At 38.9% G+C, this 25,277-nt stretch overlaps 1 protein-coding gene across 3 annotated transcripts in view; it reads left to right on the forward strand.

The window, feature by feature from the left end:
* The first annotated feature begins 40 nt into the window (after window positions 1–40).
* The window catches only part of dnai1.2 (dynein, axonemal, intermediate chain 1, paralog 2), a 35,797-nt gene continuing 10,560 nt past the window's right edge, over window positions 41–25,277 (forward strand). Inside the window, exons 1-21 of one of the 3 annotated variants that reach the window (XM_026307852.2) lie at window positions 41–204; window positions 392–451; window positions 604–702; window positions 929–1,009; window positions 1,359–1,485; window positions 1,714–1,769; window positions 2,013–2,168; window positions 2,341–2,400; window positions 2,495–2,623; window positions 2,891–2,975; window positions 3,138–3,255; window positions 3,432–3,475; window positions 3,657–3,904; window positions 4,207–4,296; window positions 4,519–4,606; window positions 4,812–4,891; window positions 8,869–9,017; window positions 11,568–11,667; window positions 15,657–15,842; window positions 19,453–19,593; window positions 24,895–25,256. In XM_026307852.2, the coding sequence (XP_026163637.1) occupies window positions 163–204; window positions 392–451; window positions 604–702; window positions 929–1,009; window positions 1,359–1,485; window positions 1,714–1,769; window positions 2,013–2,168; window positions 2,341–2,400; window positions 2,495–2,623; window positions 2,891–2,975; window positions 3,138–3,255; window positions 3,432–3,475; window positions 3,657–3,904; window positions 4,207–4,296; window positions 4,519–4,606; window positions 4,812–4,891; window positions 8,869–9,017; window positions 11,568–11,667; window positions 15,657–15,842; window positions 19,453–19,554 (2,100 nt within the window). In that variant the 5' untranslated portion in view covers window positions 41–162 and the 3' untranslated portion in view covers window positions 19,555–19,593; window positions 24,895–25,256. Of the gene's footprint in view, window positions 205–391; window positions 452–603; window positions 703–928; window positions 1,010–1,358; window positions 1,486–1,713; window positions 1,770–2,012; window positions 2,169–2,340; window positions 2,401–2,494; window positions 2,624–2,890; window positions 2,976–3,137; window positions 3,256–3,431; window positions 3,476–3,656; window positions 3,905–4,206; window positions 4,297–4,518; window positions 4,607–4,811; window positions 4,892–8,868; window positions 9,018–11,567; window positions 11,668–15,656; window positions 15,843–19,452; window positions 19,594–22,819; window positions 24,586–24,894; window positions 25,257–25,277 lie in introns of those variants that run through there. The other 2 variants (XM_026307851.1, XM_026307853.2) reach the window with 2 other exon arrangements.

Raw genomic sequence — 25,277 nt, forward strand, 5'->3', positions numbered from 1 at the left:
GCCGGACGGCAGGTTGTCTTGGTAACAAATACACAGCAGCAGGCAGGTGCTGGAGTCTTCTTGTGTTTTTCACAAAATTTTACTTTGCGTTAAGAAAGATTTATTGACCTAGACCAAATAGCCACTCTGTTGGTCACGTCATTTAACCGGACTCTGCTCGCCATGCCCCTGCCTAACAATAACCTTGGAGCATCTGTGAGAAAGGTAACGTTGAACGTCAGTTTAGTTTAGCTAGCGCTAACTAGCTAGTGTTACCTAACAATGCGATGATGCCACGGTCCAGCAAAGTGCAAAATAAAACTAACGCAGTTAATATTAACTGACCAGATAGTGTTTTTCATTATAATTATGCCAAATCTATTTAAATGGATGTCGTTTCTTCTCACTCCAGGGCTCTATTATTCAGAAGTTACCTGTTGCCAAGTTAACCAAAGTTTCAAGTAAGAAAAAGGTGGGTGCCGATTCAGTCACAAATCTGTGACTCAATTCAATAATTTAGTATTATGAATTTTGGCATTCTGTATGGAGAATTAAGAGAAACACATGTGGTATTACAACATGATTTGACCGAGATATAAATCTCATTTTTATGTGTTGTCACAGGATGATGAAGAGGGTGTGGATACGGGTGATGGATTGGATGAGTGGTCTGGTGGGAAGGCACTTACTAAGCCTGCAGGTCAACTGGAGCTCACTGAGGCTGTAAGAGAAGGATGGGGACCTTCATTACTCAAGTCAAGACAGCCATGTTAAAATATGGCAGGGAATTAGCTCAGAGTTTTCTGTTCTTTTGCTTGACTTGACTCTAATTACAATTATTCATTATTATGTTTCATTGTTGTGCCTGTTATTCATATATTTGCAAAAAATAGTCAGGCATGTGTAATCCTTGCTGTTATATTGTTTTTTTGTGTAATTATTTCATTAGGAGCTGAAAGAAGAAATCACAAGGATCCTGACTGCAAACAACCCACATGCACCCCAAAATATTGTCCGCTATAGCTTCAAAGTAAGTTGCATTCAGGTTTACAACTTTACCTCACTGACAGTAGATGCAAGCATCACTGCAACATTTATGCAACTCATATTGGTGACTGACTATTTAGAAGAACAGGTGGTCAGTCTTGCTTCTCTGTCAGGTCTTAAATCTAAAAGATGACAGCAAACCATTCCCTACCAATATGCTTGTGTGTCTTTATTACATAAATTACATATTACATTACATATTTATTACAATGATTTGTTTGATACCATCTAAGTAGTGAAATAACTAAATGTTCAGTCTCTCCAAAACACAGTCAAACAAAACAAACAGGTTTGTCTCCTCACTAGTCCGTATTTCTTGTTTTGTTTCCTAGGAACGTTCCTACAAGTCTACCAGTATTGTAGATCAGTTGGCTGTTCACTTTGTCTTGGAGGGTAGTCTCCTGCATCAAGACTCCGATGAAGCTCGTAGGCTGAGAGCCAAAGAGAGTCTCCCTGAAGGTAGTTACGACAGGACCAAGAAAAGATTGTTTTCCATAACAATTCCGGACAGTGTTATACAGTGTTTTGTTCTAACCAGTGTCAGGGTTGTATTTTCCTTTGGTGTAGTGCATACTTTTGGCCACAAGATGTCACTTTGACATGCACCATAAAATTCAAGAAACTTTCAGTTTACATGTTCAAGTCATACACAGTCAGATTATGCTTTGATATTTCTGATGTACCCAGAGACAGCAACAGTTGACATTGGAGCAGAACCTGATGAGGAGAATCCAGAAACCCCGGTAAAAATATGATTTAGTAGACTAAATCAAAAATATGAGGCAGCTGAGTTGTTCTGATAATCATGTTTTGATTGGAATGTTTATTCATATCACTGTATCATTTTTTGACATCTTGACATCTTATGAACATTTATGCTGCTTTGTTATTGTGGAGGAAGCTTTTCTATGAATGAAACTAAAGTCCTGTCATTAGTTTATGTTGGCTAATATACCGTGTTTCATTTTAAACAATGCATTTTGCAGGCAATACCTGTTGAGGATGGAGGTGAGGTGGAGGAAGGAGGAGTGGAAGACAGACCAGACAGCGTTGCCTCCAAAACTGACAAACAGGAACCAAAACTTACTAACCAATTCAACTTCAGCGAGAGGGCCTCCCTGACCCTCACTAACCCACTGAGGGTAGGAAGGGATAGTATAGCCAATCATCTGCACTGACATATTTAACATTTCAAAAGGGAAAGTTTTAATTATAGAGATTTAATTAGAGAGTATGAAAAACATTCTGATGTGTATAATAAAAAAAGCATAACCCAGGCCTCAAGAGTTTCAAGTCATTTTTGTCTTCCTGTAGGAAAGAAGTTGCCAGACTGAACCTCCTCCACGCAGTATCTTCTCAGCCACCGCTAATCAGGTGGATTTCCTGACTTGTTTAAAGAAAATGGCTAGGCTTGTTTCACACTGTTGAGCACCAATGAACATATGTGCCAAATCTGTTCCGTTTGCAGTGGGAGATCTACGATGCATATGTGGAAGAGCTGCAGAAACAGGAAAAAAACAAAGAGAAGCAGAAATCTGTACAATCAAGAAAACATAATGACAAAAGCAAAAAGAAGATGATGCTGATGGAGACTCAGGTAAATGTTCTGCTCACTAACCTTTCTGTCTAAATTTATCTACTATTTACATTTTAGCACATTTACAATAATGTTGTATGTTACACACCAAGGATACATTATAATGTCAAGAACAGTGTCATACAGAAATTTCAAAGCAAACAATAGAAGTACCTAGGATTTGTGATGATAATGTAGTATATTTTTATGCTAATTTATGATCATTTAAGGAATTTGTTTACTCAGTGTTTTCATCCAAAAGCTTCCAAAATCATGTTTCTCTTACAGAGCGATGATATCACTAAAGTGGCCAAAGCATCCAAGATCTTTGAGAGAATGGTCAATCAGAATACTTTTGATGACATAGCGCAAGGTATGTTGTATTGAGTACATCAAAGGGCAGTATAATACAGTGCAGTCCCACTTCATATTGAAGTTATTACATGATCTTTTCTTTCTCTTCTCCTCTCCTGTCCTCTCTTCTGTTCATTTCCCTTCTCTTCTCTCCTTCCTGCCCTATTTCACACACTTTCAGATTTCAAATATTTTGAGGATGCCTCTGATGAGTTCAGGGACCAGAAGGGCACACTTCTCCCTTTGTGGAAGTTCCAATATGATAAAGCCAGAAGACTTTCTGTAACAGCCCTCTGCTGGTAGGCTTGCTCATAAACTTTGTTAGCATTTCAGTAGACAGATGTTTGTTACTATTCTGGGGAGAAAGATGGCGATTTTAATGCCTCTACTATTAGTGATCTTATATCACTGATGTTATACCCTCTTTGCTGTTAGAATAAAGGAGGAGAACTGATTCAGCATCTGTCTTCAACAGGAATAAGAAATATCAGGACCTGTTTGCTGTGGGAATGGGATCATGTAAGTATACTTGAGAGTGAGCAATTGCATAAACATCTCTCTGACAAACTCAATTTTATCTGACCTAACCAGATTTGTAATTGTTACATTCTGTGAAGAATATTTGCTTTTTGTTTCACTTTATTCACATATTAATTTTTGCATCTTTCAATCCTCCTTTCAATCTTCCTCTGCTGCCCAGATGACTTCAGTAAGCAGGGGCGTGGCATGCTTATCTTCTATTCATTAAAGAACTCTGCGTTTCCAGAGTACATCTACCCCACCAGCTCTGGCATCCTGTGCCTTGACATCCATGAGCAGCATTCCTATTTAGTGGCAGTAGGCTTCTACGACGGCTGTGTGGCTGTCTACAACTTGAAAGAGGAGGGGCTGGAGCCAGTGTACAAGAGTACAGCCAAGACTGGCAAACACACTGACCCTGTCTGGCAGGTGAGAGTAAGGGACAAGGCAGAGGTGATGGAACTTCAGTGTGTGTCTAGTAAAAGCCACTCCAACCTTGCACTTTAAATTTAATGGAAGTCATTTTTAGAGCTGAGCCAAACTGTCTTAACCCCAAGCATGCAATGATCCTCGGTCGTGATATTCCCTTAATTGAATGCTGAATTGAAAATGTGTGAGAATAATTAAAATGCCATGTACAGTAATTTTAACTTTGTGAGATAATATTATGATTTAGCACATTCAACTTTTACACACACACATCAGCCATTGTTTTGTTTTGTTTCATTCAGGTACGCTGGCAGAATGATGACATGGACAGCAACCATAATTTCTGCTCAGTGTCATCTGATGGACGAGTTGTATCTTGGACACTTGTTAAGGTGAGTGAAGAAAGTATATTGTATTATTTACATTTCTCTCTGTTTCCTTTCTTACAAGCTAGTCTTTTAAGTCTGGCAACAGAGGTAAAAGTCTAATGCGAATTTTTAGATGCTTCCTGATCAAAGCTTTATCTGTGATGTGCACTTGTTTATTTGTTTTTATTTTAAATTTGCATGTGTAAATATATTCATCTGCATCCTTGTGTGTTTGAATATTTGCAGAATGAGCTGGTTTTTACAGACATTATCAGACTGTCACTGAATGGGACAGTCTCTGAGGGGCCAGACAGTGTGCAGCAGTCCAGCATCGGTAAGGTCTCATTCACCTGACACGTCTTCTTGAGCATGTATGTAAGAATGGATGCATACCATATTTTACCTGCCAATAACCATGTAAAGCAGTACTCTTCATATGTAATCTGAAATCAGATCAGATTTGCTCTGGTCCAGAACATTGGTCCAGTGTCTATAACAGTGCGTGTCTAATTTATATGCTTGATGTCCCATGTCCACAGCTTGTGGTACGTCATTTGACTTCCATAAACAGATCGACTATCTGTTTCTAGTTGGCACTGAGGAAGGGAAAATACACAAGGTACGTGTCAAGGATCTCACTATACTGGCTTTGGCTGGATGACACAGGTCACTTCTAAAATTACATCAAGCATGTTGCTGATGTAACTCACTTAGGCAGTCAGATGTCCATTAGGTAAAGGAAACACATCATATACCCTGTGATACAATAACATCAAGATACTGTACTTTGGCCATACAGTACTGATATGATACAGATAAATCCAAACCCAATTGTACACAGTACATTACTGGAAAATCATCTATATATCACAGTATAGGTGTGTTAACTTTGTAGGGCCATTCACTTTTACATTTATATCCTTACACGCAGGTAGTCATGGGTTTTAGAGACTTGAAACTTGTATGTGACAATCCCATACAGATACATATATATCCCCAACGCCATACATACTCCATCTGTACTATATATACCATATTTTAATGTTAATATTTTACCAGGGCAGATTCATTACGATTACATGTTATTCAGTAAATTGAACTTTTTTTTTTAATTACATGTCCTCCTTGTTTCAGTTTGAATCCCCACAGTCATTATTGTAGCCCAAAAAAAGAAGACAAAAACATTATTCCCAAAATGTTAACATCAAATGTCAAAGTTACAGACATCGACCAATAAGGCACTGTGCAACTAGAATCAAAACAAACATTTTGCTGAAGTAGTGTGTTAGGAAGTCTTTTGTTGATGTCCAGTAAAGCTTTATCCCTAAAATGTTTTGTATTTGTGTTCAATGCTTGAATTAGGCCCATCTTGGGGATTTACTCTGTCTCCCAGTATGTACCCTGAAAAATAGAAGCTTATTTTGTTTGTGGTGCACTTACTGTACAGGTTTTTTTGCTGGGCTTGCACTCTAGAGGGTACACAAGCTAGAAAGTTTCCATTAGTTATACTGTGTGTGCGTACGTGTGTGTGTGTGTGTGTGTGTGTGTGTGTGTGTGTGTGTGTGTGTGTGTGAGAGAGAGAGAGAATATCCACTTGGCCCATTGGGAGCCCCTTGGGCTTGACATTAAGCATTTAATGAGTCTCCTAAAGCAGACAATCTTTCTGTCCACATCAGACAGCTGGTAGCTTTTGGCTGGCCTCCCACGTTTTCTATGCTTTTCTTCCTAATGTTCTTGTTATCATAGACAGTCATAAAAGTCAAATTCATTTGCAGTTACTATGCCCTCATGCAACTGACTTAATATCATAAAGTGTTGGAACACCTCACTGACTAATACAACATCCCAGAAATTCATGGATCTTTGCTAAATCAAACCTAGTGCTTGAGGGAAGTCTTTCTCAAATGTTTAGTGCTGAGATTATGGGGGTTTCTGGCTAAATTAGAAGGCATGAAAGATCAATTAAAACAAATGCATTTGAACATACATGAAGGCAGGTCCACACATTTTTATGGAAACATTGTAAAGTTAAAGGATTAGACTGTATTATTTTGGATTGTCATTATCATTATTTATTACTAAAGGTTGAAACACTGAAAAAACAAAATCAGCAACTGATTCTTATCTGCTAATGACTGTGTTGTTCTAGCTTTATATAGCCTGAGCACCTATAAATTCACTGTCATCCAAAAACAGTTAACATGATATGAAACAGCAACATCACCATGCTGGAGAAAATTAGCTTCATTTAAAGAGCTAAGAAATAGCCATGGTTGCTCTGTGTGCTCAGGAAGTGCAACAGCCCTGACAAGCCATGCATCGGTTTTATCCTAGATTGTCCAGTTAATTTATTCTAGCAATCCAACTCTGCTACTGTTTTTGCCCTTTTGAGGCGTTTACAGAATACATGTCCATGACCAGCATTTATATATCAATGTTCTCTCCAACACAGAGTGCTTTTATTTCTGTGTTTACTCTTTAAGCGTAATAAACTAAGTTCTTCTAGGAAAACTCGCTCCATATTTGTAACTACTATCCATCCATCCATCCATCCATCTTCTACCGCTTATCCGGGGCCGGGTCGCGGGGGCAGTAGCCGAATCAGGGATACCCAGACTTCCTTCTCCCTGGACACTTCCTCCAGCTCTTCCGGGGAGACACCGAGGCGTTCCCAGGCCAGCCGGGAGACATAGTCCCTCCAGCGTGTCCTGGGTCTTCCCCGGGGCCTCCTCACAGTGGGACATGCCCGGAACACCTCCCCAGGAAGGCGCCCAGGAGGCATCCGAAACAGATGCCCGAGCCACCTCAACTGACTCCTCTCGATGTGGAGGAGCAGCGGCTCTACTCCGAGCTCCTCCCGGGTGACCGAGCTCCTCACCCTATCTCTAAGGGAGCGCCCGGCCACCCTGCGGAGGAAGCTCATTTCAGCCGCTTGTATCCGTGATCTCGTTCTTTCGGTCATGACCCAGAGCTCATGACCATAGGTGAGAGTAGGAACGTAGATTGACCGGTAAATCTAGAGCTTCGCCTTCCGGCTCAGCTCCTTCTTCACCACAACGGACCGGTACACCGACCGCATTACTGCTGCCGATGCCCCGATCCGTCTGTCAATCTCACGTTCCGTCCTTCCCTCACTCGTGAACAAGACCCCGAGATACTTAAACTCCTCCACTTGAGGCAGGATCTCTCCCCTGGCCTGGAGATGGCAAGCCACCTTTTTCCGGTTGAGTACCATGGCCTCGGACTTGGAGGTGCTGATTCTCATCCCAGCCGCTTCACACTCGGTTGCAAACCACCCCAGCGAACGCTGGAGATCCTCGCTCGATGGAGCCAACAGGACAACATCATCTGCAAAAAGCAGAGGTGAAATCCTGTGGACCCCGAACTGGACTCCCTCCGGCCCCTGGCCCTACTAGTTTACTCATTTACAAATATAGATACAGAAATGTTTTTCTATTGAGTTCCTTTTCTCATTTTTACTCTGTAAGTGCTATTGAATGTCTATTATTCATTAGTGATCCACAATAGAAAATTTATAGGATTCTGATCATACTATCTTTATGTGCTTTGCTAATTGATTATTTTCCATTGCTCATCTGCAGTATGCCATAATATATTTTCTTTCCAGCTTTGATTATGCATTGTAGGGTCTGTGTTTAGGCATTGAAAGGACTCGGCTGTGTTTAGGTCAGTGTTCTCCAACCCTTGTCTTTGATATATCCCTGCCCTACCCACTGCTGATGTGTTCAGCCAATCACAAACTGGAATGGCAATAGCTCTCGAGGACCAGGGTTGAAGACCACTGGTTTAGGCGTTAGAATGGCTTGGCTGTACGTACGTGGGTGCACATTAATAGATCATAACAATTTCCTCAACTATGTTTACAGTATGTGAGTGCTAATGCTTCTAATTGCCATTGAATGCTGACGCTCATTGCTTTTAGTAGGTGCAGTAGGGCCCTATTGGTCTATATACTCTATATGGGACTTGTACATGGATAACATTTTCTCAAAAGCAAGACAACAGTCAAATCGCCTGGAATAACATGAATGAGTGTCAACTTAGGGTGGCTTCACTTGTGAGGACCTATCACCTCATCCATTTTTTATACAGTTTATGTTTCAGTACACTCATACATACAGACACACACACACAGGCTGTACAGGCAGACTTTCTTTGGCCCAGACATTGTAACCCCTCTAATTTTTTGACTAGCAGCAAAAGGTGCCAGAGCAGTTTTCACTAGCATCCAGAGGTGCCATGCTGTTTTTGACTGGCGCCGCAACATATGTGATTTGAAGCTAGAGGTGCCACAACATTTTTAATTAGCAGCAACAGGTTCCACAGCATTTTTCTTTGGCAGCAAGAGGTACCATAGCATTTTTGACTGGCAGCCAGAGATGCCACACACTTGTAATACAATAAGTTGTTCTTGAAGGTCCATAGACTTTCTCAACAATCCTTCAAAACAGTAGATTACAAAAGAGAAATATGACTCCATTTGTGATCAGCGGGTATTAAATAGGTTCAGTCTCTGTATCAAATAGTAAATTATTGCCTCTTGATCTATATTGAGACCTTACCTTTATTCCCTAGTGCTCCAAGACATACTCAAGCCAGTTCCTGGAGACATATAATGCCCACAGCATGGCAGTGGATACTGTAAAGTGGAACCACTTCCACCCAAAGGTTTTCATCTCTTGCAGTTCGGACTGGACTGTCAAGATCTGGGACCATACAATCAAGTAAGATAACTCATAAAGTAATATAGATGTAACATTTTCAAACATACATTTCCTGGTATACTCTGTACATTATATATTGTATCAGAGCTATATCATTCAGTTTTGATTTCAGTTTTGATTTCAGTTTTGATTTCAGTTTTGATTTTAGTTTTTAGTAGATGTATGTCCTCTACAGGTTTGTTTTCTTTCATTATCATGTTATTTTCCTGTCTGTGTTTCTACATTATTTAATTTCATGTATCAAGCAGTACAAACAACACCTGCATGAAAAACATGTGCTACAAATTATTTACCATTTTACCAAATGGTAAATATTTTTTACCATTTTGGGTGGTATGGAGGTTTTACTGTTGAGCAATAGCACTTAACCATTGTTGCTGTGACTAGGATGTCATCTCACACTGCTAGCTTAACTGGGTGTTGCACTATACACTATATAACACTATAGGCTGGAGGGATCATGTACAGTGCTTGTAACAGTGCTAGTTACTCTTACTACTAGTCTAGCAGTGGAGGGTGATGGAGGATGGCTCGAAACAGTTTGTGTTGCGGTCTCCCTGTAAAACTATTCATTTTTCAGAGAAAAGTAAGAGCTTGCAAATCCATATGTGTTGAACTTCATGCTGTGCTTATTCTCTGTGTGCTACAGTGAAGAAGTGACAAGATAATCATCATTCCTATAATCTTTCCATAATATTGCAGTACACTATATTAGTCTATGATTTTCATACATTCATCATGGACCCAGCATAATTTCCCTGCCACATTTGACTAACCCACAGTGCCTCCCACTTCTTGTCAGCACAGACAGCTTGACTGAATAATGATAGTAATCATCTGCCCATTATGAGAGACTGAGTTTTCAAGAATGATCCATAACATCCCATAGATACAAGGCACAGTTATTTCTCACAAACTCTTTACCATTGTTCAGAGCTATGAAAGCTTTACATTAAAAACTACTCTTTTAATTTGACAGATGAGGCTCATATATCCTGTAAAACTTCTCTTCTTCTCCTTTCGGCTGCTCCCTTCAGGGGTCGCCACAGAGAATCATCTGCCTCCATTTAACCCTATCCTCTGTATCCTCCTTCACTACATCCAAGAACCTCCTCTTTGGTCGTCCTCTAGGCCTCCTTCCTGACAGCTCTAACCTCAGCATCCTTTTACCAATATATTCACTGTCCCTCCTCTGAACATGTCCAAACCATCTCAATCTGTCTTCCCTGGCTTTTTCTCCAAAACATCTAACATGAGCTGTCCTTCTGATGTACTCATTCCTGATCCTATCCATCCTCATCACTCCCAGAGAGAACCTCAGCATCTTTCATATATCCTGTAAAACTGTCAGATGATATTAGCTGGTTCAGAATAACGTTATAGCTATAGGGCTTATAGTTATAGAACAGAGTTGCTTCATGTCCATTAATCACACTAAAGGTTAGTTTGTTAAATTTGCACATCAGTAGAAGGATAAACTTTGATGGTTTATAAATCTTAATAGAGATAGAGACTCTAGATAAACTGTATGTACAGTATGTCATTCTGTGTAACAAAGTGACTGGACCAAATTCCCAACACATAGTTATGATCTTGATTCTATCGAAAATGCAAAGTAGACTAGCCAGTTGGTGTTGTGAAGTCCTGCAGCATTCCAGCCACTCACAGATACCAACAGTTTGTCTGCCCTGGCACAAGGAATACAGCCATTTCACTACTCTTTCACTTTTTAGATTGCCTAAAAGACTAGGATCTTGGACATCTTAGTCTTTTCGTTAGTGAATCTTGATGGCAACTCTTATTCCATAAGGAGCTAAGTCACCTGAGTATTTCTCTATTGCCGGCAGAGCTGGATGCACTGCAAAAGCAGGGCAGAGGCAGCTAGGCTGGGTGGAGAAGACTAAATGAGTACTCAACTATATCCCAGGCAGCACCATTTTTAACCACTTGGACAGTGGCTGTTTCTGCTGTGAAAACCCTGCAAAGCAAAAGTGTAGACAGTTGATACTGTTTGTGTTTATGTGTATCTATTTGACATTCACTGATCTGCTAAAGTATCTGTGTTAAATGGACTGAATTACTAATGTAATCTCGACATTACTCCATTTTAATTAGTTTTTATGAGTTTGCTGATAGTAAACATATCCTACCACTGAACATGGACCACTGAGCTCTATCCTAGATAATATCCTATATATTTGTTGCATAATTAGCTCCTGTCTTAGAAAATCAAATGACAAATACTCCCAGACTCCACATGCAATGTTTTTTCTTACCCAATCTCTCACTTACAAACACACACACACACACACACATACATACATTTTCCCCTTGAAGTGCAACTTGCAGGTTAACCACCTTTGTGGAACCTTGGGTTCCACACCACACAATATACCTTTCCATCACTGGGTCAACTTGTTTGCCACTATGGTTGGAATGCAAGGCAAAACATTTTTTGTTGTATAGTATGATGGATGAGCTGATGGACTGATTAGATTTTGGCGGTCAAATTTCAAGGGTCTGACCTTGTATGCATGTGTGTTTTTCCAGCACTCCAATGTTCACCTTCGACCTTAATGCAGCTGTTGGAGATGTTGCATGGTCGCCATATTCCTCCACTGTATTTTCTGCTGTCACAACAGATGGGACAGTAAGTATCTTTCCTTCAGAATTCTCTTGTTCATGCTGCAGTGCATGTTTTCTACATTTATCAAGAATCTCACATCATTGATTTTACAAGTCATTTGCATTTCTAGTTGAAAAAAGGACATATATTTTGCACTGCCTTCATGTAATACACAATAGAGCTGTAACGAATCCTCGAGGAAATCAAGGATTTTCCATCCATCCATCCATCCATCCATCTTCTGCTGCTAACACTGCCCCCGAGATGCCCAGACTTCCCTCTCCCTAGACACTTCCTGGCGGTGGAAGGCAAGGGGCAAGATGACCCGATCCCTGGATTACAAATAATCATCGAAGCAAATTCTTTGCCTCGAGTATTCGTTTAATTACCATCACTTGCGTTATCGGACCTGCTCTGCAGAGGGCTCATTGTTCCACCCGGACCGTAATCACTGTCGCACAACGCATTTCAGTATTGAAAGTTGGCGCTATGGCAGAGAGTGAAACCGTCCGTAAAAGGAGAAAGATGACAACGCGGTGCAGTGTGTGTATTGTAAAGTAGAACTGGCAAACCACAACAGCACTTCGTTAATGACACCGACTCACCCAGCGGAGCCGACACAGGGTAACGTCATTTCAAGTCAACCTGTCGTTTCTGACGTGCATTGCGTAACAGTACTATTGTTTAAAAATCCAAAAGTATATTTTATCCGATTGCTTGAGTTATCGCTTAGATATTTGGTAGAATACTCAACTCCAAAAATAATCGATAGCTGCTGCTCTAATACACAATGTACATAACTGTAACGCTGTAAAATATCTTTCTAACATCAAGCCATAATCATGATGCACATATTAAATATAGTTTTTTTTCTTGTTTTATTTACAATTAGAAGCAGGGTTACTTTACTAATAATATTTTTCATGGCTTAAAGTGCAACAGGATCAATATATGAGAAGTTTCAGAAATATGAGATCTCTGATACTTTGCCTTACAACTAACAGAATGTTATTTTGACAATATGAGTTTGACACTTACCTGATACTAAAATCACAAGCAACCATCTACCCCCATCACCCACTTCATTGTTATCCTTATCTAGCTATAGATTCAGCTGACCAAACTCTTACTGAATTCATACAGCTAAGTGTCACATTCATGAAGCACCAGGCAGCTTAATTTTTTCTTTAAAAAAACAGCTTCCTGCCCTGCCAGTGGTTATTGATTCCAGCCAAAACTAATTTCAGTGAACGCTGTATTGAGTATCTCCACATATTTTCTTAGTATGGCTGCAAGCTGTCCCCATCTGTTTGTCTTTGCACCAGTCTCTGCCACGCTATAAAAGTCCAGAGTGTTGTGTCTGACACATTTCCTGTCCAGTGTGCCAAGTGAAGTTGAGTGAGAGTGACAGAGGAAATAAGAGCTAAGCATTTTGAGACACCTTATGTGTGTATGTGTGTGTGTGTGTCCTGGTATTACTTACATTGTGGAGACCAAAACCTGTTTACACACTCACATTGTGGGACCTTAACCTTCCTCATGGGACCAGTTGCTGACCCCAAACATGTAAATTGTTAAATGCTAGACTAACAATTTGGTTTAAAGGGTTACGCAAGGTTAGGGTTAGGTTAATGTGTTAAGGTTAGGATAAAGCAAGTAATGACTACAGTAAAGGTTAGGGTACATCTCTAGGTAATTAATTTAAGTCCATATAAAGTCCCCATGAAGAATGAAAGCGTGAATGGGAGATGTGTCACAATCTTTGCTGTGTATATCTAGAATGAGACCATCAGTTTGTTTAATTTTCTACAAAACAAAAACAAATGCAATGACTTTTTTAGGAAGTATATTAGGTGTTGTATATTGCAAGTTATTCTCTGAAACTAGATCAAATGCAGCTTTTAAAAAGCTCATTAAAAGCTAATTTTACTAGTGAAATATCCTCTCCCTTCTCAGCAACAGGAAGGACAAGAATATTAAAGTGGAGTTCAAGGTCAGTGTGGCTGGTCTCAGTGTGCTGAATTCAAAACTGAACTCATTTTAGTCTGATTTTAAGGAATTGCTTGGACAAAAATAGCTAGTTGTGAGCATGCCTTGAGTATATCACAGTTATCCTAGTATTTACTTACTAAATGCCAAATTTAAGTCACCACTAAATTTAATAGGGATATGCAGAATTAAATAAATTCACTAAATAATTCCCTTCTGCATTTGGTCTAAGGCAAGGATAAATGCTTCTTAACAATTAGTGGCTGTCAAATTTTGAAGGATGACAGAATATTCAGTTTGCGGTTGCAGTGCATGATGTTAAGGCACATAATTGTCCCCAGGATAGCAGAATCTTTGCAGTACATTTGTCGTTTTCTGTGACAAGTGTCTGATAGAGCATGAGTGACTCAACACAAGTTGTGAGTTTCTTGACGTGTATTTACTGTTGATGACAATCTGGTCTGCTGCTGCTGCCACATTGTAAAATGTCAGGGACACAATGGTGTATGTATTTATGTATGTGTGTGCGTACATGCACACATACATGCATGTGTATATGTGTTCATAAAGATAATGACTTGCTTGGCAAGTTGAAGTGTTAGAATGACACTGAGTTGTGCAGTGCAAGCAAATATCTCTTCATTCTCTCTATCCTTGTGTCTCCATCTGAGCTGGCTGTTAAGGAAATTGAGTGTCAGGATGAAATAATGAGACGTACTAGCATATCCCCCAGTGATTAATCTCGAAATCCATATTCACTGTCTGTGCAGCTTCTCTTAACCAACTGTACATGAACTGCCATATATTTCCATTAATATACCAACATCATCACAGATTTCAGGGTTTTGTTGAATGAAAACAGTTACTGTTGATGTGCCTTAACATCATGCACTGCAACTGCAAACCTAAAGCAATACAAAAATAGAGACAATGGTAATGTGTCCCCGCAATTTTAAGATGTTTTGAAATTGTATTGCAACTAAACTGAGGTTTGCTGGAGAAGTACTGTATTAATGCTAGTCATGGTCATACATTATGGAATTATTTTAACAGTAAATTGTGTTCCTGCTCCAAGTCATGGTGTAATTTGAATATACACTTAGTGTGTACTGGAATAACTAACTATTACATATGAGCAGAAAACATACTGTTTATAATGGCTGGAGTAATGGAGGTTACAGTGGGTCACACCCTGATAGAATATAATGACTGCTTTGAAGTGATTCTTTGTGTTATCCTGTTGCACATGCAGTAGACAGTGTGAACCCTAGCACGCCTGGCACAGTCATTTTTCTGGTAAAAGGAGTGGGCTGTGCTTTGCAGTGGGTTCAATTCTTGCTGACAAATTGTCTAAATGCACTTAGCCACAAATATGAATACCTGTGATTCGGTTTCTTCTGGGTAAAGATGCCTATGATTTTGTACTGCGGATGCCAACATGCACACACAGACACCCACAGACGTGTCGACTTTACATTACCTTAAGTACATTTTCTGGAACCTTACTCTATCTTCAACCTAACCCAGACCTCCCAGTAACCATGTGACTGTGTAAATAGGTTTTGCATCCCACAGTGTGTATACCAGGCACACATACACACACACACACACACACACACACACACAGAGATGGACAGAAGTGCACACACACTGAATTGCTGGTGCTGGGAACACCCTTCCTTGCACCAGATGGTCAGGCTTGCTACCCTGCAGAGGCTTGTCCTCCACCGCTCTCCTTCTCATATAAAAGACGACACACAGAATATGAAAAGGCAGTCTGTACCAACAGATTTAGCCTTCATATACTGAAGCAATATCGATAGCATAATGAAGCAAAATCTGAGTTAAATCCTATAGCACGAATAGGGTCATCAACAAGCTAGTTTGTCAGGGTGTAATTTACTCTTAGTGTAAACTGTCAGTACTGTTCTGGTAGTGGCGTGTGCCTAAAATGTCATTTAAGAAATGCTGTCAGAACTGTTCTTTTAAGCACATATACTGATGCAATCACAACTCTTTTTCAGGTTCATGTTTTTGACCTCAATGTCAACAAATATAAAGCTATCTGCCAACAGCAAGTAGTGGCCAAAAAGAAGACCAAGCTTACTCACATTGAGTTTAATCCCATCTATCCTGTCATCATATTGGGCAATGACCGAGGCTATGTCACCAGCCTCAAACTCTCCCCTAACCTCCGCAAGAAACCCAAGGTAAGCTTGATAGAGAGTTGCTTTGACTTACATTGTATTAATTTATCTAATTTACTCCATAGCTATGCCCATTTTAGGTATGTCTGTAAACGGTAAGAAGATAAACCTGCCTCTCTAAATGCAGCTGCTTTGCCATTCCTTGTGCCGTATCTTGTTTCTTTGTCTTTATAATTAGGCTCTATTAGCACGTACAAATGGAGCTTGTCCACATTACAAATTAGGTACCAAATCTTATACCACTTTTAGCACAAGGGAGAAGTGTGTGGTAATCACTACACTTGTACATCCTATTTTTTTCTTTTCCCCCTATGCACAGCACCATTTTTTGCTGTAAACAACCTGCAAGCATCTCTGCTCTTTTGCATTATTCATGACTGCCACATATTCCACATCAATGAAACTAGATCAGATGATTCATTCTTTGTAGAGTCTTGACCTCAAGCTAATTTCATCAAACAGTGGAATGAAGGTAATTGTCTACCCCCTCCTCAGCAGCTCATTATAATCATAATCGTCTGTACTTCTTTCTCTCTTTTTTTTTTTTTTATTTAGGCTAGTTAATAATTAGCCCCAGAGAAGTCAAATGTCTATTATAATTGATTAAGCTTATTAGAAAAGACCATTAGAAGGGTAAACAATATAAATTGTTATATATCTGTTGGACAAATCAATGTGGATAAATTAGATAAAAGAGAATCTTTTGGTGGTCCAGTGGAGTAAGATACCTACCGTGACCAAGATGTCCTGGGTTTATAGGGATTCATGGCTAGGGCATTTATGTTTTTTCAAGTCAAAATTTTGAAAATTATCTTGAAGAAATGAAAACTACAAATAGCTTGATATTCAGTTATAGCTAAATGGTAAAATGAAATTCCACTTTACTGCATTCACAAATGATGAGTCATTGAAAGTGCTGCTGCCACTGATGGTTAATGAGATGTGGTGTAATCACTGCAGCCCTACTAAACACAGGAGGAAACCAAGTGACACACTGAGTCACAACACTTTAATCAGAGCTCATTTAGGATCAGATCCTTAGACTCTCCAGTTTTCCTTTGTGTTCATGTTGGTGCATTTAAAGTAGCAGAATAATGGTTGGAGTTATGTGTATTTTTTTTCACAACATGTGGTTGTGCATTATGCATTGCATTGCCATGCCTGGGTACCAACATATAAATAGTTCTCTTGTGACCTCAAAAACACAATTTATATAGGGAAAGCATAACAACAGATACACTAACACCCAGTGCTACCTCATTAGTGACCTCAGACTGTAGCCCTAAAGCATACAATTGAGAAATAATTGCATACTTAAGCGCTCAGAGCATTTTGGAACCCAGTTTGCCAAATGAGCACTAGGCACACACAGCCAAGATTACCAATAATATGTCTTATAATATTGGCACAGCAGCCTACTAAAACTAGCACAATGGGCATGATGGGCCATTAATATACAAAACATATTGGTACATGGCTTAGCACTCCAAACTTTAATAGTATAAGTGTGCTGTAAACCAGTCCTCTCTTGTACTGTGGTGCTCCTTAAAAAGTCTTTAATTAATTGCTTTGAGTTTCTAAAATGAGAAGTCTATGTTCCCACTTTAAGTGTCAGAAAATAGAAATTTAGTGAGGGAAGTACCCTGCTAAGGCAAGCGCAAAAATTCTGAGTGCTGTTCATACTAAAGGGTTACAGTCCATAATAAGTTAATGTTAGGTGTATATGTGCAGTTATTCCGTGCTTGTCAATCTGTGTAGTTCTATAGTTGTGGTGTTACCATTGGAGTGTCTGTGTGTGGGTGTCCAACTTCCCTATTGATCACCAGTGTTGTACTTAGATGTCTGAAACACTAACATTATAAGGAACAGAAATTGTCTGCCGCTGTTTCATCAATTTCTGGTTGGAACTAGTTTGAAACTGCTGCAATTCACATAATGTATAATAAGTACACACAGCTCTGTTTATATGTGTGCAAAGTGAATGAGTTCATGTCATGTTCTTTTTTCAGTGGGCTCATTCTTTTTTAACTACAAATCATAAGTGACAGTGGCCATACAAAAGCAGCATTATGTGATATTCTGTGACAGACTCTTAATCATTGCTGCTCCCAGATTATAACTTCTGCCATAGCATTTATATTTGTGTTAATGTGTCTGGACATGAGCAGACACAATTCTGGGCCTATAGCACAGGCATGGAATTACATGCATTATACAGAGGAAGTCTGTTAGATAGAAGAATTTTTAGATTTTACTTCTGTGTGCAAACCAGCAAGAGAAAATGAGAAGTTAGAAAATACATCAGAACACAAGTTGATATCCTGAAAATGAATTAAGATTTTTATTATTTTTGATGGTTTTATTAATTTTAAGTGCTGCTTTGTGCTCAGTCAGCCTTTCTCTCCACTGTGGAGTAAGCTTTATTGAGCCATTCATCATCACAGAGATGTTATGTTGACTTGAGAATTCACATGCATTTGTTTAGGGAATACAGCTGCCTGGCTGGATCCACCCCCTCATTGTATCATGTTCAAATTTCAAAATAACTCAACCAATTGTATAACATAATCCTTAATGTATATTACTGTTATATATTAGCATTAATACTAAAAATGTATTTTATCATTAAAAACATAGCATTCAGCACTGTCTAGTTTTGTTTTCAGTCATACATTTCTTGATGACAGTTCTTCAGACAGTTTTGTGGCTCAAAAGGTTTTTTGATCTGGTAATTGTTCATCTTTATTTGTACAGATGCTATGCTGACTGTCATAGTAATCTACCTCAATGAACAATAAAGACAGGTTAATACGAATTACCTCTTTGTCCTTGAACATAAAAGTATGTTATAGTATTATTTGATGTCACTAGCTGCATACATTTAGTGGTACAAGCTGTAAATGATATTGACTTTGTCACGCATACTCAGCCTGAAAAGAACCTGTAACAATAGTAAAGGATCCCTTTTATATGTTTCACAGAGTTGGCTTGAACAGCATTATGGGTCAAAAATTAAGTTATGTTACATAGGTCTTAGGTGGCTGTTCTTATCCACTTACAGGGCTTTTAAAAGTACCAATTATAAATACATGCCCTGACTACATTCCAATATCTTTAGGCTGTGGTCTTTAAAGTGCGTTTTACAATATAGAGTTTGAGATCCACAGCAAGATTTCCCTCACTGCTCCCCTTGCCCAGTCAATGACAATCCCAGCAGCAGAAGGGACACTCCTTGTTTTAGTATATTTTTTTATTTATTGGGTTATGTTGGGTTGGGTGTCGGGTTGCTAGTCAAACACCCAACCATCCTCATCTGGGCTTGGATCTAACAATGGCAGAGGTGCCAGGCGAATGTGATTTGAACTTTCCCATTGAGGGGCAAGAGAGCTAACCACCGCACATTTTACAGTATGGTGGAAAGAAATTATTGTGTAATGGAGTAAGATAACTACTGTATTACTACTGACCTTGCATCCATTTCAGTTTCTCTATGACTGTTTTGTGTTCTCCTCTTGTAAACTTCTCCTTTTGGGTTTGTGGTTTCCCTCCATGCTTGGTAAGTATAAGGTCAAGTAATTCTGGCGTCTCTCTGTCTCGCTTTATGTTTGTACAGGCAAAGAAGGGTCAGGAGCTGCCTAAGGGTCCTGAAGTGGAAATAGCCAAGATGGAGAAGCTCCTTAGTTTCTTGAGGGAACCAGAGCGAAGCACAGTTTAACACTGCTGCCATGGCTTCTCTGCTCACCACATAAACATGGTACAACCTTTTAATCTCATTAACATAAGACCCATTTCTTTTACTCAGTAGGTGCAACAGTAAACAACATAACAAAAAAAGCATTAGGAATATGTTCATTAAAACTGTTCCGATCTCTCTTTCTGATCTTTACTAGGTGGTTAATAAATTATTCATATTCACTTCATAATGCATTTATTTATACTGTAGTACTTGATACATATTAAACAGGCAATGTTAGAATTTCATTGACTTGGCTAACCTTGTCTGGACGGATTTATCAAGCTCATTCTGTATGTGTCATACAAATTGATTAAGCTAAAAAAAAAGTTACTACAAGTGATCTGGGAGAAAAATTAGCATAATAGATTATACATTTATGGTCCATATCCAGAAGACCTATCTTGCCTGACACACACTGTGCTGGGCACCCATCCAGGGATGAGCTAGGAACCTTTTATTATCCCATCTATGGGAAGAATTTTGAGTTATGTTGGTGTCTGCCTTTATTTGGCCTTTTTCTCCATTCCTTTCCATCTAAATGATCTTCTCCTTCAGTAAAGTACCAGCCAATGCTGTAATGCTCCATTGGAATCAAATGCTGCCACCATGTCCCGCACTCTCTTATTTCTGTCTGTACTGCCAAGAGCTCAGTTACCTTAAGTATGAATTCTTACTTCATCTTCACAGATTTAGTTAGAGTAAGGCTGCTCACTCATCTAATTTTTATAGACAATGCTTAAAAAACTGACCACGGGTAGTAATGAGAATACAGCTGCAACAATAATCTCATTACTGCAGTAACAGTAAAGAACTGGTTGCTATATGGTTAATCAGATGTGTTTATGTTGCATTTTTGCAGATTGTTGTGGCTGCATGTATTGCATTAGGATTGTGTGGTGAGAAAGAACACTTCTAAAACAGAGGTCACAATTATAATGCAATGTCTGTAGTGTATCCAGAGGAAAATTCCACGCTTGGTTACACATACACTGTGTCTACACAGAATGGGTGGTGTGGGTTGCACATAAGCGGGACAGCGGCATCAGCTCTGGTGCTCAGTGTGTGTCTAATCAGGTGGCTTTCAGGTATAGTGTAGGTTATCTGCAGTACACAGTCACCATGGTTAAGTGTGTCAAATGCAGAAAAATATATACGAAGGGTTAAAACATGCACTAATAGAAGTGTATTGTGACTAAAATATGAAACATTGACTAAAGTTTGGAGCTTGTCTGTGATGCCCCACAGTTGCTGTACTGTAGTACCTTGTTTCCATGGCCTTTTGTATCGCTATTATGTAATTCAATAATTAATCAAAATTCAGTTTACTAGAATGACTTCCAACAATCTATTCAAAGTAGTGGGAACATCTTCTTTTCCGGGGCAGTGACCTTTTAACTGAAATCATGAAATGGATGCATCTTTTGCAATAGCAAAATAAATGCAGAACAATTCCAAGATCCTAAAATTTTCAGTGTTTTTAAATTGTTTCTTTAAAGCCAGTATGTCTATTTGTGAAACAGCAGCATATCTTAAATAATTCTGATAGCATAAATTTATGTTTGTAGAGCAATGACCTAGACCCAAAATAAAATAATGCATTGTATGTATTGCTTTCAATCTTCTGTCAGATTCTCCAGATTGGATCCATAGTGGAAGGTCGCAACGATTTTGCAGTGTGCATTGCTTTCAAAGTACATTTTTGGTACAACAGTTAGGATATGTCAAAGGATATTTCTAGTTCTACAGTACAGTAGTAGCTTATACAGACATATTTTCACATGACACAGCAGTATGTTCTGAAACCCTTTCTTACTTCTTTCTCCTCTAATTGCATTACTCTGTCAGCTAATATTCTGAAAATTGCAAATAATCATTCTACTATATGCAGTGTCAGAATGTCAGAATGACATTGCATATAGTAGACATTGCAGCACCAGCAATACAGGTTAAATACTTAAGTATTGATTATTTGTGGTGGGAACATGGACAGTTTCTGTTTGCAATCTGTGATTCAGTCAAGAGTGAGTAGGCCATCACGGACAGCAAAAAGCAGATGTCAGTGTGAGGGCCATTTTGAAGAGGACACAAATCTAAACTAAGCCTCTCTAGTCCTTATGTAACACCCTCAACAAGGCACTATGCCTCATAGATCATTGGTATTTATGAGTGACAATGACACACACACACTCTCCACACAGGATCAAGTCCCTGTTCACACCAATAGACAGTTTTTCTCTCTTTTCAGGAGAAAATATGAAATAAGATGATATATTTAGTAACCTCCAACAACAGGCATTTTGCTGTCTGTGTACTGAACATTCCTTTCTCTTAGCCTCTTCTTAACCTGCATCAGTCAATGTGAGCACGTCCATGTATGTGTTAAATGTGTACATTCAGCTCAGCATTCTTTCATGAACTTTGTCAAGCCAAAGTCTGAGAAGTTACAGCTGCTTAAAATTAGTATTCTCACTCCACCACAGTTCATACATTGCTATTATCTGACAGGCAGCTGATTTTTAAAACTATGAAGCCAAACAAGCCAAATTATTGCTTGCAGTCAGTTCCAGTTCTCCCTCAGTCCCCCCTCCTATGGAGGAGTGATCCGAGGTCATTGCTACATTTGTGTCATCCTTCTGCAGTCAGGAATTCAGCAGGTACTTGTGCTCGTTCATCTGCTGGGTTTGTCCTTCACTGGGAGCCAGGACTGGGAGCCTTTCTGGGCTGGAAGGGACCATACAGGCTCGGTACATTATTAGACAGAGGAGGAGGAGGAGAATGGCAACAAATGTGTTGCAGCCTATGGCAACCAACGCAGCTGTGGACAGACCTGTTGTGTTCTCCTCAGATTCCATTCTGAAGACTGGACTGCAGTGTCCAGTGTTTGCCAACTGAAATATGAAATTTTCAGTTGAGTTTTAGGTTGGTTCTATGATGTCATTCATTATTAGCAACTGAAGATTACTCACGCCTTGGTTTAAGACTAGCAACTTGCATCCATATGAATTATTCCTTATGTCCACAGATGAACCTTAGGGACTAAATTTCCATAGTGTAGTTAAATGCCTTGTGTACCATCAGGTGAAAAAAATCAATATGTATTGTGACTATGAAAAGGGAGTGTTTCTTGGCACGTTGCACATTTGAATGTTCAGATTAGACTAAAGAAGGAGCCTCCCCATACTTCTCACTGCAGACATGAATGTTTACTCCTCAAAGCTCTGTTTTTCTTTTTTCTTTTCTTTAGGGCAACACTCCACAATGCAGATGAGCCTTGCAGCAATGCTGATTTCACAGTATTCTTCACTATCAAATATTGCTTATGATTCCAGTGTCTGTAAGAGAGGAACAAATAGAACAATTAAGAAAAATGGAACACAAGAAGCATATGAGATGTTAAATAAAAACTAGCTGTGTATCAGTCAGTTATCTAAGTCCTTTGGCATTGGGTATCTGCCAATACCAAGTGAGATATACTACTTTTATTTACTTCAGTGCTGATTAAAAATGTGTTTTCCACAATATAAAACAAAATATAAACAAAATATAAAATCATTAGCATACTTAATATAAATCATCACATTTCTCACAAGCTACTTTATTCAGTCTACTATTTATGTACGCCAGTGTTAAAAAGTGGAGCTTCTTACATCACAAATTATTTCTGCAGAACAGACACCAGCTGCAGAGGGCTTTAACCAATGATAGACCATTTTAATTTTGGCATGTTGTCAAATTCCTCACAGAATTAAAAGTAATTAGCAAAACAGCTTGACCAGCTGTCATTAAGGAAAGCAGCGCTGTAAGTTTAGCAAAATAATGAGCCATTAAAGAATACCTGGATCAGTCTAGCTACAAATCCTGATGATTGGCTCAGAACACCTCAAGCACCAGCCACATTTAGTGCACTGTAAAATACATTATTTTGAGATTATAAAATCACAACAATATATCAACAACTAATCACATAAGCAGGTTATTTTACTAAGGAGTCCTCTACTTTAAGTACTTAAAGTCTTTTGGCACACAGTTGGCAAGGCTAGATTGCAAAAAGGTTTTGGTAATTTGATTAATTAGAAACAGGGAATTTCTACAACCTAAACAATGGCAGGTCCAGTGTTACTTATTATTTTGACCATTTTGGTCTTTGCACTTGGTCACATACGGTAATGCATAGTTTTTGCTTCACTCTTGAAGATAGATCTCTACATCCTTGATGTGCTCGTTGTTTTTCATATTCGACTCTCATTAGAAATTCATAAAAACATCTGAACAATATCAGAGAGTACTTGCTGACTTTTTTAGGACCAGTTTAAATTCAGAGAAGAATTATCACTTTTCTGACAATTAATCAGAGCAGATCTAAGGTTAGAGTATCTCGTATCAATGCAATGTTTTGGCCTTTTATTGTGATGTGCATTCTGGTCCCTCCTGAAGATGACTCACTGAGAACAATACAATGTACCCTGGACTTTGCATTTGTTTTTCTGTAGACATTAGTTAGACACTTAATATCACACATCACATTTCATTTTGTTTACTATAGCCATTAATGCCATTAGCAAGTGATATATAGTGATTTATTCTCATTCAGTATTTACAGTCATGATGGACAATAATTAATAGAGAATGGGAACTTTTGGGTTTGTCAAATGCAATCGTGCTCATATATTTACATAACCCTGGCACAGTGAGGAATTTTGACCATTTTGGGGAATATACTGTGACTGAACATGCAGAACCTGTCTGACTTTTTGAAACCATGATGAAAACTGCAACTAGTCAGGATACTATCTGACAACTTTCCTTACAAAGAAAGGTTTATGCATGATCATTTATTTATTTCAAAAATGGCAATTATTTTTCATATTATGCCAGTGGAATGTAGATTTCTAAGCATTACTGTATATTGCTAAGATTTTATTGGCCTTAAGATAAATGAAGTGCAACAAAAGTGCCCCTTGTTCTCATTTCAGAGGTTTTTTCAAGTAAGTGGTGAAAGGAAACGAAAAACTCCTTTACCAACATTGTGGAAGACAAAAATAAAGCCTTAAGTCAATTTTTCACTTGAGTCAGTTGAATCTCTTGAATCTCTCTCCTATCAATCAGTCCTTTTTCCCTCTGTCTCTTTCATTCTTTAGGTTACACAGTGTCAAATACACAAAAAGATGGATTAAACTACAGGGGAAAGCTGCCTAAAGAGCTTTACTTAATAAAAAAAACACTCCAACATCAGCATGCCAGTGACAGCACTATGACACAGACCTGTAATCACTTCTTATGAATTAGCTTGATCCATTAATCAGATTCCCCATCCCTCAGGAACCTCGTCCATTCTCCCACATGCAGTGATGGGAAACCTGGCTCTCCACATTGTGACGGCTACATTTGATAAAGACACAATCCGTTCTGGTGCAGCCTTCAACCCTCAGGTGAAGAGGAGCCTCCATTCTTTCACTTTTGCATGATTAAGGGGGATTGTTATTCATGACAAAACTTCCCCAGAGAGCCTGAGGGTGCAGCAATCACAAGTGGAGATCTCTCTTGTGTATCATTGTGGGTTGTATCCAGTCCTGACATCTCTCATTTTGTCTGGATGTTAACTTCAGATCACAAAAATGCTAAGACCTTTAAATTTCATGTGCTATCACAGGAAAGTCTTAGATTGATCACTTACCCCACAGACTCAGCCAACAGTTTGTCCT

Source organism: Mastacembelus armatus, chromosome 5 (assembly GCF_900324485.2).
Source record: "Mastacembelus armatus chromosome 5, fMasArm1.2, whole genome shotgun sequence".
Classification (NCBI taxonomy): Eukaryota; Metazoa; Chordata; class Actinopteri; order Synbranchiformes; family Mastacembelidae; genus Mastacembelus; species Mastacembelus armatus.